Genomic DNA, 13,853 nt, shown 5'->3' with positions numbered 1-13,853 from the left:
CACACACATGGAGAATGAGTGCACAGCAGCTGAGCACTACTTGGTTGAATAGGGTCTTTCATCTGCAGGCAGATAGGCAGAGAATAGAGTCAGTGGGACCTGCCAGTACAGCAGGTGTTTTGTTGGTTGACCTGGTGGCGCCTACCTCACTACTCCTCCTTTCTGCTCCTATTCTGCTCCCTGTCCAGGTGTGTGGGCTGCTGTTTACTCGCTCCTCACTATGTCACTCAGCGTATGTGTTTGAAGTCACTGGGGTGTGGGGTGAACAGCTGCTTACTATCTCCAAGCTCTGTGTGTGTGTGTGTGTGTGTGTGTGTGTGTGTGTGTGTAGATGGGTGGGTGGTGTTGAAAACACAACAGTGATATTTGGAGGCTGAGATAATGCCTCGCATCACAGGTTAAGCCAATGGTTTACTAAGCTTCTGTCTGCTCCAGTTTAACATTAACCAGCACAGTCTCAGTGGGTGGTGATGGTTCTGTGTGCGTGTGTGTGAGAGGGTGTTTGTGTGTTTAACAGATGAAGAAGTGACACAGCCCGTGCTTGTCACCAGATGCCGGTCAGTTTTGCCAGTTCCTCAGGATGTCTACATTGAGGGGAGAACCGACAAATCGCAGAAATAAGAGCTTTCACTGTCTGCGTGACAGGAAGTCTCACTCAGCACAGTTTGTTTTTCTACACAGCTCTGTGTGTGTGTCTGTGTGTGCGTTGGTTTGTGCGTACGTGAGAACATGTCACCCGTTTTATCATCTACAGCCGCAGGAAGGCCAGCGTGTAGATAAATCACTGCTCGGTGAAACCAGATTAGGCACACCTCTTGAACAAAAGCTGAAACCCTAAAATAGGGTTGAAAAATATTTTGAAATAAAAAAAAAGGAACATTTGTGATGAAGAAAAAGAAAGTACAATTAGCAAAATCTGTCAGTTATTGATACACACATGCATACTGTTCATTTCAGTTTTTAGTGCTGTCTTGTCAGTCAGGTTTGAAGGAGCTAAAGTTTCCCTATAAAAGTAAATGTGTTTATCTTCCTAAAACACCTTAGTGCTAGCAGTAGCAGTTTCCTCAGAGTTTGAGGAGTGATCACGTCGTGGATTGCTTGCATGAATCCTCTGCCAAAAGCAGGTAGAGGAAGTGAATAATAAAGCGGCTAAAGTGCTGCTGAGCAAATCACCTGGCTCTGAATTTGAACTGAGCTGCTTGATCAACAGAAAACGACTGTGGTTATATTGAGCAATTCTCAAATATTTGAGCAGTTCTTTGGCGTGAATGTGAAGCAAATTGTTGCTCAGTTGACATTTCCCAGTTGAATAAACCTTACGAAAATATTTTTTGCAACCTTATGCACCTATTCCAACCTGTGTCCCTGTGTCTTTTTCACAGCTGACCCTCTTGGCGAACATGACCGTGGCCAATCAGTGGACACTGAAGCTGGCTGCCGGTGAAGCAGTCCACCACATCATGGCCTTCGACCCCAACGACAGCAACTTCCTTTATCTCATGACCTCTTACCATGTAAGAATCTGGATACAGACAAGGCTCCGGTCTCAAGACGTCTGTTTATTCTTGCCACCCCTGTCAGTGATTTATTCATGTCGGCATAGAAGAAGAATTGTAATAGCAACAATCAGAACTCATTTAGCATCCAGTGAATCCCCCTCAGCTCAATTTAGCTGAACACTCACATACTTGTGGTGAAGATAGACACGTGTGCAGACGTTCAATAGGTATTCAGTGCTGCATTTCCAAACCAATATGTTTCATAATACACAGGACAGGCTGTGGTTGCACCTCCAGCAGAACTGTATAGTGCAAATGCACCTGATTGTTAGTTTAACCAGTTTTTCACTCAGCCCAAGATAACCTCTTTATAAACCCAAAGATATTTAATTTACAAAACAGAGAAAAGCAGCAAATTCTCACAGAACCAGGGGATGTTTGGAGTTTTACACGATGAGTTGATTGACATATTGTTTTCATCTGATATAGTGACACTGTTTAACATGTTGCGGTTGCGACTTTGAGTTCGTCAAAAGCGCTATATAAATTCAATTTATTGTTATTATTATTATTATTATCTGCAGATGCTCAGGGTGAAAGTGGCAGACTGTGACCAGTGGAGGAGCTGCGGTGACTGTTTGGGAGCAGGCGACGCCCACTGTGGCTGGTGTACTCTGGAGAATCAGTAAGAAACACACACACACACTTTGTTTTTGTTTCTCTGTTTATTATCCATCTATCCAGTTAAATGTCCCCCTTAGACTCTCCGCCTCTCTTCTGCTGCCAGTAAAACATAAAATTCAATCAAATTATCATATGCTTTGTTGTCACGCACATGCCACATGCTTTTTAATGTAATCTGTTTAGAAACTGGGGAAATGTCTACTTTCCGTATTTAAGCAGTGATCCAGCTGCATCTGTTTATATTGTATGAGTGGTTAAGTTAATGCTTATTTTGAAGCAATAAAAGATAAGATTGATGGCATAATAAAACAATTTGTGCTTGTCAATTTCATACTTTTAGCGTTTGAATCGATAAAATCACTGAGGCACGCTTGCTGGTTTTCATCATCCTCATTCTCAATGTCAAAATGTAGCTCAGCTGAATGAGTCTTGGTCGTAAGAGAGTGTGTTTTGGGGTTGGAAAGCTGTTGTTGGATCGAGCAGAATTGATTTGCTTTTCATTTGGCCTCACACTGGGGAGTAACATCATTGTTCGGAGTGGTCCCCTGGTTTATGTGGTAGTTTGGGGAGGGATTGGCAGGCTGGGAGGGATTGGCAGGCTGGGAGGGCCCAGCGAGGAGTGACTTGGCTTAAATATTACTGTGAGCAAGTGAGAGTACACTGTGATTAATACGGCTCTGTTAGGACCGGCTCCCTTGCTATGTGTTCACTGGTTTTCTGGGAGAATATGTGTGGTGTTGAGCTATGTTTGTGTCAAGATGTGTGTGTGTGCGTGTGTGTGTGTGTGTGTGTGTGTGTGTGTGTGTGTGTGTGTGTGTGTGTGTGTGTGTGTGTTTGCGTGTGTGTGTGCATGCATGCATGTGTGTGTTTGTGTGTGTATAAGTTGGGTGGTTGCTTGGTGATTAACGCAGATCAGATGAGATAGTGAATTTTGTGATGAGTTGTGCTGCAGCTTGGGAGACTCTAGCATTGCCAGGGGCCATTCAGAGCTGAAAGAGTGGAACTGATGAGAGTTTGTGTGTGTGTGTGTGTGTGTGTGTGTGTGTGTGGGTGTGTGTGTGGTCAGACTGTCTCGCTGTCATCTCCCTGTCTCCTCTCCTTATTTATCTATCTGTCGTCTCTTTATCCCAGTCCCTTTCTTGCATCACTGCATTTTTTTTACCCTTGTGATTCTCTCTCTGTCTTTGGCTTCCTTTTTTTTCCTCTTTTCTTGCCCTCATATTTTCCAGTAGCTTTGAATTTAGCTATCCCTCTCTCAACCTCCCTCTATGTCTCCATAGTCCTCCTCCCCCAGTGCCCTTGTCCTCCTCTCTATCCCTCTACAAAGGAGCGTTGATTGTGATGATGGTGGTGGGAGGGAGAGCGCACACTGGTTCTTTTGACAAGGAAATGTCAAAGTGTGTAAGCCTGTGTGTAAGTGTCAGCATGAGTGTGTGTCGCTGTCTGGCTCTCAGAGGCCAGGGAGCTGATGTCATGCGTGTGTGTATGTGTATGTGTATGCATGTTTGATGCACTGTTTGGCCAGTGTTGCCAGCCGCTGGGCTGGCACTGTGGCCTCACAGCCCAGGGGATCAGGGGGTTGACGTGTGGGGGTGGATGGTCTCCTCCATCACCTCGCTGTCTGATACAACTACACACACCGAGTAGAGGGGGGGGTGGGAGGACCACAAGAGAACTATCTCACAATCTGTAAAGCCACAACTGTCTCTGTGGGTGCCTGTTTGATTTTATGCATGGCTCTGACGTCTCTCAGCACGTTTGCATGTACAGCGAGCATGAAAACATGTCTGTTCGCTTATTGGAGTTGGCATTGTTGTCTGAAAGAGAGAGAGAGATAGTTTCTCCAGCAGAGATAAAGCTTAGTCCTTGATCACTCTTTTCATGCTGAAGCCGGTTTAATCTGCCACATGTCACAAGAAAGCACTTAAATATCTTTATTTGAATCAAATTATGCATCATGTGCAGTCTTTGCTATTCACAAATTGTCATGCTTATCTCACAGTGACTTTGTGTGAGTCTGTGTGTCTTCATGTGTGTGTGTGTGTGTGTGCAGTTGGAAGCTCATATGTTCTCCGGCTGTTTAACAGTCTCACTGGTTTCCCACCTTATCTGGAGTACAGACACTTGGGAGGTGATGAGTTTTCTCAGGTCATATTTTAGCTGCATATGTTGACTCTGTTTATTTTAAGGAGCTGTTTGAACAGTTTTAAAGTCAGCATGCTGTTGTGAGGCAGGTGATGAGCATGCGTGTGTGTGTGTGTGTGTGTGTGTGTGTGTGTGTGTGTGTGTGTGTGTGTGTGTGTGTGTGTGTGTGTGTGTGTGTGTGTGTACTTTCTGTCTATTTGTATGTATATTTGTTGTTCCAGCCTTTTAGAGAAGAGAGAGATGCTTTGAATGTATTTCTCCTCACTGCTGCACTTGATCAAAGTGGTGTGTGAATTTGCAGGCAAGTCATGAATGCATTTAAATAAAAAAATAGATACAATAGAGAATGGAAAAGATATCATGATGCAAGTTTGCCAGTTCATCTGAGACTTCATGTCATTTTCTTTTTAGATCATAAGATGACGTTTCCTGAATGCCTGCTTCCGTTTACACCAAGTGGCATCTATGATGTATTCTGTACTTAAAGATACAATCTGGAGTTTACTTGATAATCTAAATATATTCCTCTAGATGGAAAACATGGAGAGCACTTTTGACCTATTGTGACCCAAGATGAAGTTGTGTTTTACTCCATGATTTAAAAATGAAATGTAAATAAATCGCAAAACACATGACGGATGATAAATGTTTGTAATTATAATCTAAAAAATAGGCCTCAGATATCCAACCTAAATATGTTTTGAGTGCTGACCAAAGTGTGTTTTTAGCATTGAGTATCAAAAACGGTAAAGTGCCAAAAGTTAGCATCAAATGCTTTGTCATATTTGCCACATAAGATAGGCCTATGTCCCGATTTAAGTCATGGTTTTGCTAATTTTACACTATTTTATTTCGGCAAAGCTCTTGTTTGAGAAGTTTGGCATGTTATGTTAAATGAACTACTGTAAAATGGGTTTAAAAAAGAACAAGAGTCTACAGCCACACTAACAGCTCAGTGAGGCTGCTTCACAGCTAAATGCTAACATCAGCATGCTTACATTCTTAGTGCCAATGCTTACATGCTAGTTTGGCAAGTAACTAGTAATGTTTACCATGTTCACCATCTGAGGCATCTATGGCAGGTATTTGATCATAAAACATTGAATTTTTTACCTGATTATGGTGCTAGATGAAACGTCAAGGAGACCAAAGTTATTAGAATTCCTCCTCTGGGGACCATCAATGGATGTACGAAATGTAGTAAGGCCAAAAAAAAAGGATCCTTTTGGTATTCTTAGGAAACTCAGGTATCATACTGACAGCCGTAATACCCAGTCATACTCAAAGAACAACGTTCAAGATATAAATTAGATCAATAGCTGAACAAGTGTCCAGTGTATTGTATTGTATACTGCTGCGCATGTGTTCATGAGTTTGTTTTGTTTGTGTCGAGTGGATTTTGTTGTGTGGCTTGCACAGGCACTCAGTTCTATTTTTAGATCAGCAGCTGACCTCATGGCCCCTCTCAGTCCCTCAGTGCCAATGGGACTGAGAATCTCGACATTCGCTTTACGGACACAAATACTCACTTAGAGGCATGTGGGCACACAGACACATGCTTTCTTTTAAAACAACTATAGAAGTGTTAGAGGGATGTGGGATGTGCCAAGCTCATTATGTGGCATGTAGGGATGTTGCTAAATGTGGCCTGTTTGGTTTCTCCTTACTCTGAGGTCACTTTGTCCTTCCAGTCTGCACTGCAGATGAACTGAGCTCTGTGCCAACGGCCAGTGAAGTTCATTAGTGAAGCAGAGAGTACAAGGCCACCTTCCTTGTTGAATGCCCTCTTACAATTCTTCTGTCCTAGACATTCCTTATACTCACAGATGGGCACAAACACACTGTATTCTGTATGCATGTCCACACTGACATATACATTCATAGATGCACTGTTGGTCCACACAGATTAAGAATCAGCAGTATTTTTTATTCAACGGTAACTGGCCCCTGATCTTAGTGCCTGCGGGATAGGTTGCCATAGCAATGTGTGTGACCTAGAGTCAAGTAGTCTCTTGTGTTGAGCCAGACAAACTGACAGCCAAGGTCTGAATGTGACATTAGGAGACCAGAGCACCTCAGAAATCTGTGTGAAGCAGACCATAAAACCCAACGGTGAGAATTTGTCAAGTCCTGGGATGAAATGAAAACACAAAAGTTTGTCCTCTCCTCACAAAGGATAAAATGTTGACCCGAAAGCTCAGTCTGGTAGTCCAATGATTGGGTCTCGATGACCAGCTGTGGCATTTACAAGCCATTACTATATATGAATTTCTGGATTTCAGTTTCCATGACATATTCAGTGCAGGCAATCTCCAAAAAAACCTGTCTTGTTGTGCTATAATCTAATCTTCACCTAAATATGACATGATAAACATGATTACTGTACCAACATTTCTGTCTGTCACTTTGTCCAGATGTACCATCCAGAAGGAGTGTGCTCAGGGGCTGTTGGCACGCTCCTGGATCAGCATGGGTGAAGGCCCCCAACAATGTCCTTCCATGACTCTGACACCTCCAGAGATCAGCATCGCTGCAGACATCAAGGTAAAAACTCACACCATATTATTAACTGTCAACATCCGTTTCACAAGTCAAATAGACGTTACTGTTGTTCATGATTAAGTTATGGTTGTAATGGGGGCAGTGTATTTAAAGCTGATGAAACATTATGTCTCATAACCTCAGTCATGCAAACACTGTTTGTTGCAGCAGCTCCGTCCACCACCCCAGTTTCCTCCTTACAGTATATGCTTAGATTTTGGTAAAGTTAACTTTACTAAGAATGTTAAAGTGGCTATAATTAAAAAAAGAAAAAAAGGTCACAACGTGACACACTTTGCGTTGGTTTCAATATGTGCCAAACAATAACAAATAAATCAATATCACACTCTGCCACTGCAGGATTATATTTTTTAGCCCTTACAAAAACCGCCCACCCGCTAGTAGCTAGGTTCCCAAGTGCACACATAGGCGAGCGAAAACGAGAGAGTGATTGGTTCTCCAAGCTCTCATTCAGTAGCTCATATTTGCAGAAGAGTCATGCGGGAGGCCAAATAGGCTACACCACATACTGCCAGCTACACACTGGAACACTTACACTTGTGTAAGTTACAAACACTTACTCTAATGTTCCACTACAAGTCAGAGAGAAGAGTTAAATTATTGAAGTTACCTGTTTATTAAACCACTCAAAACATTGCAGAGAAAACTTACAGATGTGTCGCAAGTTTTGCAGAAAACAGCACTCTTAAGGTGCTGACACACCAAGGAGATTATCGGCCGTTGGACAGTCTGGCGAGGTCAGTGACTCGAATCTGTTCGGTGTGTCCCGTGCCATCGTCAGTCTGAGGGGCTGTCAGCGTTCATTTTGGCCGACCTGACATGTTCAGTCGGCGGCAGGGCAGTCGGGACTCACCCGGAAATGGGGAGCGGAATGTGGTGACTAGAGTCTCTCAAAATCTGACGAAAATCTTTTAAACTGACCTTTGTTGAGCTGAAATGAAGACAGATTCAGCAACTGCACGGCCTATTTACTGCTTAAAATGTTTTCAGAAACACGTTTCGGTGAACTATTTTAGTACAATATGAGATCGTATTCTGAACGGCCGCCATGACAGTCTGGCGACTTTTCCGGAGAAAACAAACCCATGTGACGCGTTTGTCCAATCAGCTGCCGGTTTTCATTTCTTGGGCAACAATACAGAGTAGCGCCGCCTGCTGCTATGGAGACGTAATACGTTTCTCAAGTCGGTGTCGCCTCAGTGTGTTCCGAGGCAGTTTTTTGGACCTCAGGGACGCGACTGATCATTTCCACTGGCTTTTCTGCCGAGGGTCGGCCGTCTGGTTGGTGTGTAAGCAGCTTTACTCAACAGCCCCGGTAACATTAACAACAGAGATTAAGTCACCAGTGCCCCGCCACCCCAACCCTCTCTTCTCCACCAATAACCGTTCATGTACCTTTCATTCCCGTCATTGGCAGAGATATGGGAGATGATAGACTTGCTCCGCTAATCCAGAACTCCCAACTGTACAAAATCAATTTGAAAAAAATGTATGCACGGTGGGTACGGGATCAGGCTGCCGGCGCCACTGTGGAATGTTAATAATTAACACCCTTACTAATATGATCAGTTCTGCATGCACGTTTCCTTTAGTCCACAAACTGATCTGAATACACACTTTGGTCTTACAACAGCCAACCAGGTGTTTGTGTGTAAAACCAGAGTTTACTGGTGGCACAGCATGGGAGAGCATGCCATACACAGCTGTTTCCCTCGCTCCAGCGTGTGTGTGAGCAGTGACTTTAACCATTTACTGACAGTGATTAACTTGTATTTTGATATTTGCCGAGAAAGTTAGTCTACAGCTGCTGCTCCAAAACATACCAGGTTCAGATTCCTGAAGACAAATTGGTTTAATTATGACGGACATTCAGACAGACATTTAATCTGAGGAAACACTATCAGATCTAATTCATATGAAGTTTTACTATTTGGAATGCGAGGATTGAAGCAAAAATATTACGAATCTCAAGCCCCTCATGGCGTAGACTAACACACAGGAAAGCCCCACGTGTGAAGGAGGCCCAGATTTAATTTTTTGTCAGATAAAATTATGGTGAATAGATTTGTGCAAGTGGAAGTGTTCCGTAACCAGGTTCCATACCTTTTAAGGTGGTGATGGCATTTTACGCAACTGAATGCTTCCATTCACATGATGGGTATTGAATGAAGAAAAATAAAGGTAACAAATTAAGTACTCTATTGGTTTCATGTATAGTATAGTATAGTGTATTACTTTAAGGGTAATGGTATTGGTACTGGTATCGGGATTTTTTAAACGATACCCAGCTCTACTCTTATCTGATGGTGCTACTTGGGAAATTACCTCAGCCAGCTTCTGTAATGCAAATCCATAATGAATGTAATTTATGGCAAAATATACAGCCAAGAAATAATGTGTCTGCTTCATCAAACATCTTCTCCATCAACAGCAGCAGTCTCAGGGAGCAGACTGGACTATAACATTATCCAACCCTTTCAACACAGAATACATTTAAACAGACTTAGAAAATAAATTTAAACACGCCTGGTTATGCAGTTAGGCCATCATGTAATGGGTTTATGACATTCAAAAATCTGATCTCATACAGGCTACAATATAATCTGATGTAATTATTTTCATTATTTTGAATCCAGAGTGGGACAACCAAAATTGCACACAGAGCACATGCTGCACACAACTTTCTCTATCTCTTCTGCTCGTCAGCAAGCACCGAACTTTAATCTACCAAAGGTATTAACGCGTGTTTAGATTAACTGTGCACTCTCTGGAACAGCTGTCTGGAGTAAACATTAACAAGCCTGGCCAAGCGACATCGCATTTTGGTATTACTTTATTGAGGACAGTCAGACATCTGATCTCATACACATCAAACTACAACAACATCTGATTTAATTCATATTTATTTTTAGGCTATTTAAGATAAGATAAGATAAACCTTTATTGTCATTGTACAGAGACCTATACAACAAAATTGTGAGTGCCACAACTGTAGGTGCATTAAAGATAGTAAACAAGATACACAATAAATAGCTAAAAACAAGAATAATTTAAGACATAAAAAACACGATTGGACTGGACAGGAAAAATATTTCACATGGTGTATGATTATTGTAATATTATTGTGGTATGATAAAGGCATGTTATTGGTTTGGATGTGTGTAAAGTGTTCTGATGGTCCATGGAAAGAAACTGTTTTTCAATCTGTTTGTTCTGGATTTTCTGCTCCTGTACCTCCGCCCAGAGGGAAGCAGGCTGAGCAGGTAATGTCCAGGGTGAAGGTGGTCATTGATAATCTTATTAGATCTGGAGAGGCAACGAGAGCTGGCGATGGCATCAAGGGAGGGTAGGGGGCAGCCGATTGTTCTTTCTGCTGACCATATCACCCTCTGCAGCCTTTTCTTTTCAGCCGCTGTGCAGCTATTTGTTGTAATTCATGGTGGGGTTAAAATATTGAAGCCCTTTAGCAGCCAGAGATTATTTAGCAGCTCTTTATAAAAAATGTGTGAGTGGCTGTATTTTCATCTCTTTGTTTTTTGTACGTTTGTCATAAATGTTTGTTTGTTTAAAGATCTTGGGGAGAGTGTACTGCATTTTTTTCAATGTCAATGGTAGAGACCAACAGAAATATAAATAAGCCAGGGGAGGGTTTGTTTTTTCCTAAAATGAAATATAAGATTAAGCCCCCCCTTCCCACCACAATAACTTCCATACTGTCCCTAAGTCAATACCATCATGAACATAAATCAGTGCAATACCTTGATAAACTATCCCCTTAGTTTAGTTTAGCATTAGCATGACAGATAAGCGTGTTAGTTTTAGCGCAGTTAGCGTTAGCGCGTGATCACTGATGTTAGTTTTTGTGTTTACCTAAGATTTTCAGCACAACTGTATAACCATTGACTTTGAATTTAAACCGTTTAAAACAACTGTTGATTTAAAGTTGTATCTCTGACTAAATAACTACATCTGCTGCTGTATCTCAAATCAATTCTACACAGTAATTCTAACTGGGTTTTACAATAGTATGTGCAAAATATCACTATGCATACCAAATTTGCTTGATTTGTGAGGGTGCTGTTGATGGAGCTACTCACACCTAGAAAAAAATAACATAAATTATTGTGAAATAAATAGAAAATGTAATCTTTGTAAAAACATTTGCTTTGTCTATTTTAGATTTAATTTGCAGTAGCTTTCCAAAGTGGCAGTTTGACTGCCATACAGTAATTTATTTTATTTGAATTGCAAAAATAGTAAACTGTATAGATGGGTATACCGTAGGCCTACGTACTGTATTATTGCCCCCATTTGCATATTGAATGCTACATAACACCACCAGTCTGATTTGAATGAAACGTGATAGGATTATATATTCTGGCAAAAATAGTGCCTGCATCGTACTTACCTGACATGTAAACCGTTGTTTTCAATCATTTCTTCCAGTCGGTGTATCATGTAACAGAAGCATGATAATAATATGATAATTAGCTCCCAGAATTCTGACACTTGGAATATATTTGACCTTTAATTACAGCTCATAATTAGACGAGACTGAGAGACGACAGGTCATTAATTGGTTCATTAATTGTGGATATTTGCCTGTTATGTAGGTCAGTTTGGCTTTGGGCTGTAATAGATCTACCAGCTGCACAGGCATCCATCAGAGCCACAGGAAGCTTGGCTCAAGGTTGTCTCGCTAAACAGGAAGCAGCAGGCAGGAAGTCAGGGCCTTAGGCAGGAAATGGACAATATCACCGAACAATAGAGCAGATTTTTAGGACATGTTAGCACATGTTGCTGGCAACTTCAGCTCAGATCTGCTGAGCCACGGAATATGTCACCTTGCTCTTCCTCTCTGCTTAACAATGTTTGTCTCCCCCCCCCCCGGCTTCCCTTTTTTTCCCCTCACATTAAAATCATTTAGCTGAAATTCAGTCATGTCAGTGAGGTGTTATGTTTCTCATTATACGTCTGTCATACTTCTTCACATACCCACATTTAGATGTGAGTGTAGCACTGTGCCATCTGTTTCTTCATTGCACATTAGTTTCTCAATCTCTCTGCCTGAACTCCTGAAGAAACTTGAAGTAATTCCAGCGCCATTTGCCCTCTACCATATACTAACTGTACATACACTGGATTTGAATATATGTGTGTTGGCATGGGGAATTTAATTAGTAATTAATTTCTGTTAAGAAGAGCTGTTATTTATATGTATGCTCCTATATCTGTTTCTGTCGTAGGATGTTGGCATTCTGATAAATGGCAGTGTTCCTGATCTGGTCGGCTCCCAGGTGGAGTGTGAATATGAGCCAGGTTTTTCTACAGTTGCCACGGTGCACTTGGATTATGGTCCCGCTCAGATCCAGACCTGTCCCCTGCTCCCTCGAGAAAATTACCAACCAATCCTCCCTGGCACAGGTGAGACTGAGAACATCTATTTGGCTGTGTGCCAATGCTGCCATACATATCGCTCCACACAATACAAGTACAGTTACACTATGTGATTCATTTTGGTATTCACAAGATCTTTAGCTGTACTAAAACAAATGTAATTTCCCCTTCTCATCTTTCAAAATGCAGCAAGTCAGTGTAGCGCGAGGATGCCTCACTGTCTCGTTTGTGCTATGACAGTGATACCATCTCGAATGCTTGAAACATGCTGCATTGTTTACATGCCTTTGTTTCTACAGATCATCTGACTGTTTCTGTGGCAATAAAAGTGAATGGCACATCGGTGGTATCTGGGAGCTTCATCATTTACGACTGTGAGAGGACCGGAGCAATACACCCCAAGACGTCGTGAGTCACACATCCATTGTCAACACTGTTAATCTCAAATTCTTGATTTATTCAGGGTTTGTGATGCTGGGCCAGTTTACATCTCCATTCTGATGCCTTTTGTCCAAATTCATTCACTTATAATATAATATTAAGTTAATTTACTCAAGAACTGTACTTAAGTACAATTTTGAGGTACTTGTACTTTATACTTATTCTCCACTACATTCCAGGGAAAGTTTTGTACTTTTTCCTCACAATGTTTATCTGCCAGCTTAAGTTTATAGTTACGAGTAAGATCAAGATTTCACAAAAACACAACATGATAGAGTACATTGTTAAACTTGTGACCCCTCCCAAAAAAATCAGCTTCTAGTTGGGCCCCTTGTTTTAGATGTCTATAAGCTTTCAGCAGTTCCAAAGATTGATTTCCGCACTTAACTTTTAGATCTTCATCCACTGGCTACTTGATTTGCAGGCAATCACTCAAAATCAACCTTTCTAAATTAAACCTAAATACCAATAAACTATTATTATTGCCAAACTTTAGCATCACTCAGATCAGATGTCAGCTTGAGTCTCACATCATTGTAGATGTGCACATATAGCTGGCAGATTAAAGAACAGCACAGGCTTGTCCCTAACCTCTTCCTCTGATATGTTTTCCTTTGCTTTCTATTTAGACCTCAGTGGGTAAATATTGCCGACACGTCCTCTTGGAGGGCTTATTGTGTATTTGGCTTACTCAAGGTTTCTCAGTGCAGGATCAAATGTGGGATTAATATGCTGTAAACGTTAAGCCAAAGGAAATTGGATATGTATGTCTGGCTGGCCATGTTGGTGTTTGTTTTTGTAGAGGATTCTGACTTGGATGGCCTGGTCACAAAGAGGGTTTTCTCATATCTTGAGGCAATCCAGCTGGCTTCCTCTTGCATGTTGGACAATGTCAGAGGATCCACTTTATCTGATGGGCAGATTTTAGACTAAGGGGCATTAGTGTGTGTGTGTGTGTGTGTGTGTGTGTGTATGTGTGTGTGTGCGTGCACGCGTGCGTGCGTGTGTGAATGTGTGTGCATGTGTGTTTGATTGAAATCGTTTGGGTGTGTCTCTTTCATTCACTTTTTGAAAACAGTCCCTAGGTGTGAACATAGCAGTTGCAGGTGCATGTGTACAAGACTG

At 41.7% G+C, this 13,853-nt stretch overlaps 1 protein-coding gene across 1 annotated transcript in view; it reads left to right on the top strand.

Moving 5' to 3' along the window:
• The window catches only part of plxnd1 (plexin D1), a 66,403-nt gene that overhangs the window by 5,796 nt on the left and 46,754 nt on the right, over positions 1–13,853 (top strand). Inside the window, exons 3-7 of the mRNA XM_039799872.1 lie at positions 1,383–1,514; positions 2,084–2,184; positions 6,743–6,872; positions 12,137–12,314; positions 12,587–12,695. Of these exons, the coding sequence (XP_039655806.1) occupies positions 1,383–1,514; positions 2,084–2,184; positions 6,743–6,872; positions 12,137–12,314; positions 12,587–12,695 (650 nt within the window). The remainder of the gene's footprint in view (positions 1–1,382; positions 1,515–2,083; positions 2,185–6,742; positions 6,873–12,136; positions 12,315–12,586; positions 12,696–13,853) is intronic.

Source organism: Perca fluviatilis, chromosome 5 (assembly GCF_010015445.1).
Source record: "Perca fluviatilis chromosome 5, GENO_Pfluv_1.0, whole genome shotgun sequence".
Classification (NCBI taxonomy): Eukaryota; Metazoa; Chordata; class Actinopteri; order Perciformes; family Percidae; genus Perca; species Perca fluviatilis.
This window is presented reverse-complemented; position numbering and strand designations above follow the sequence as displayed.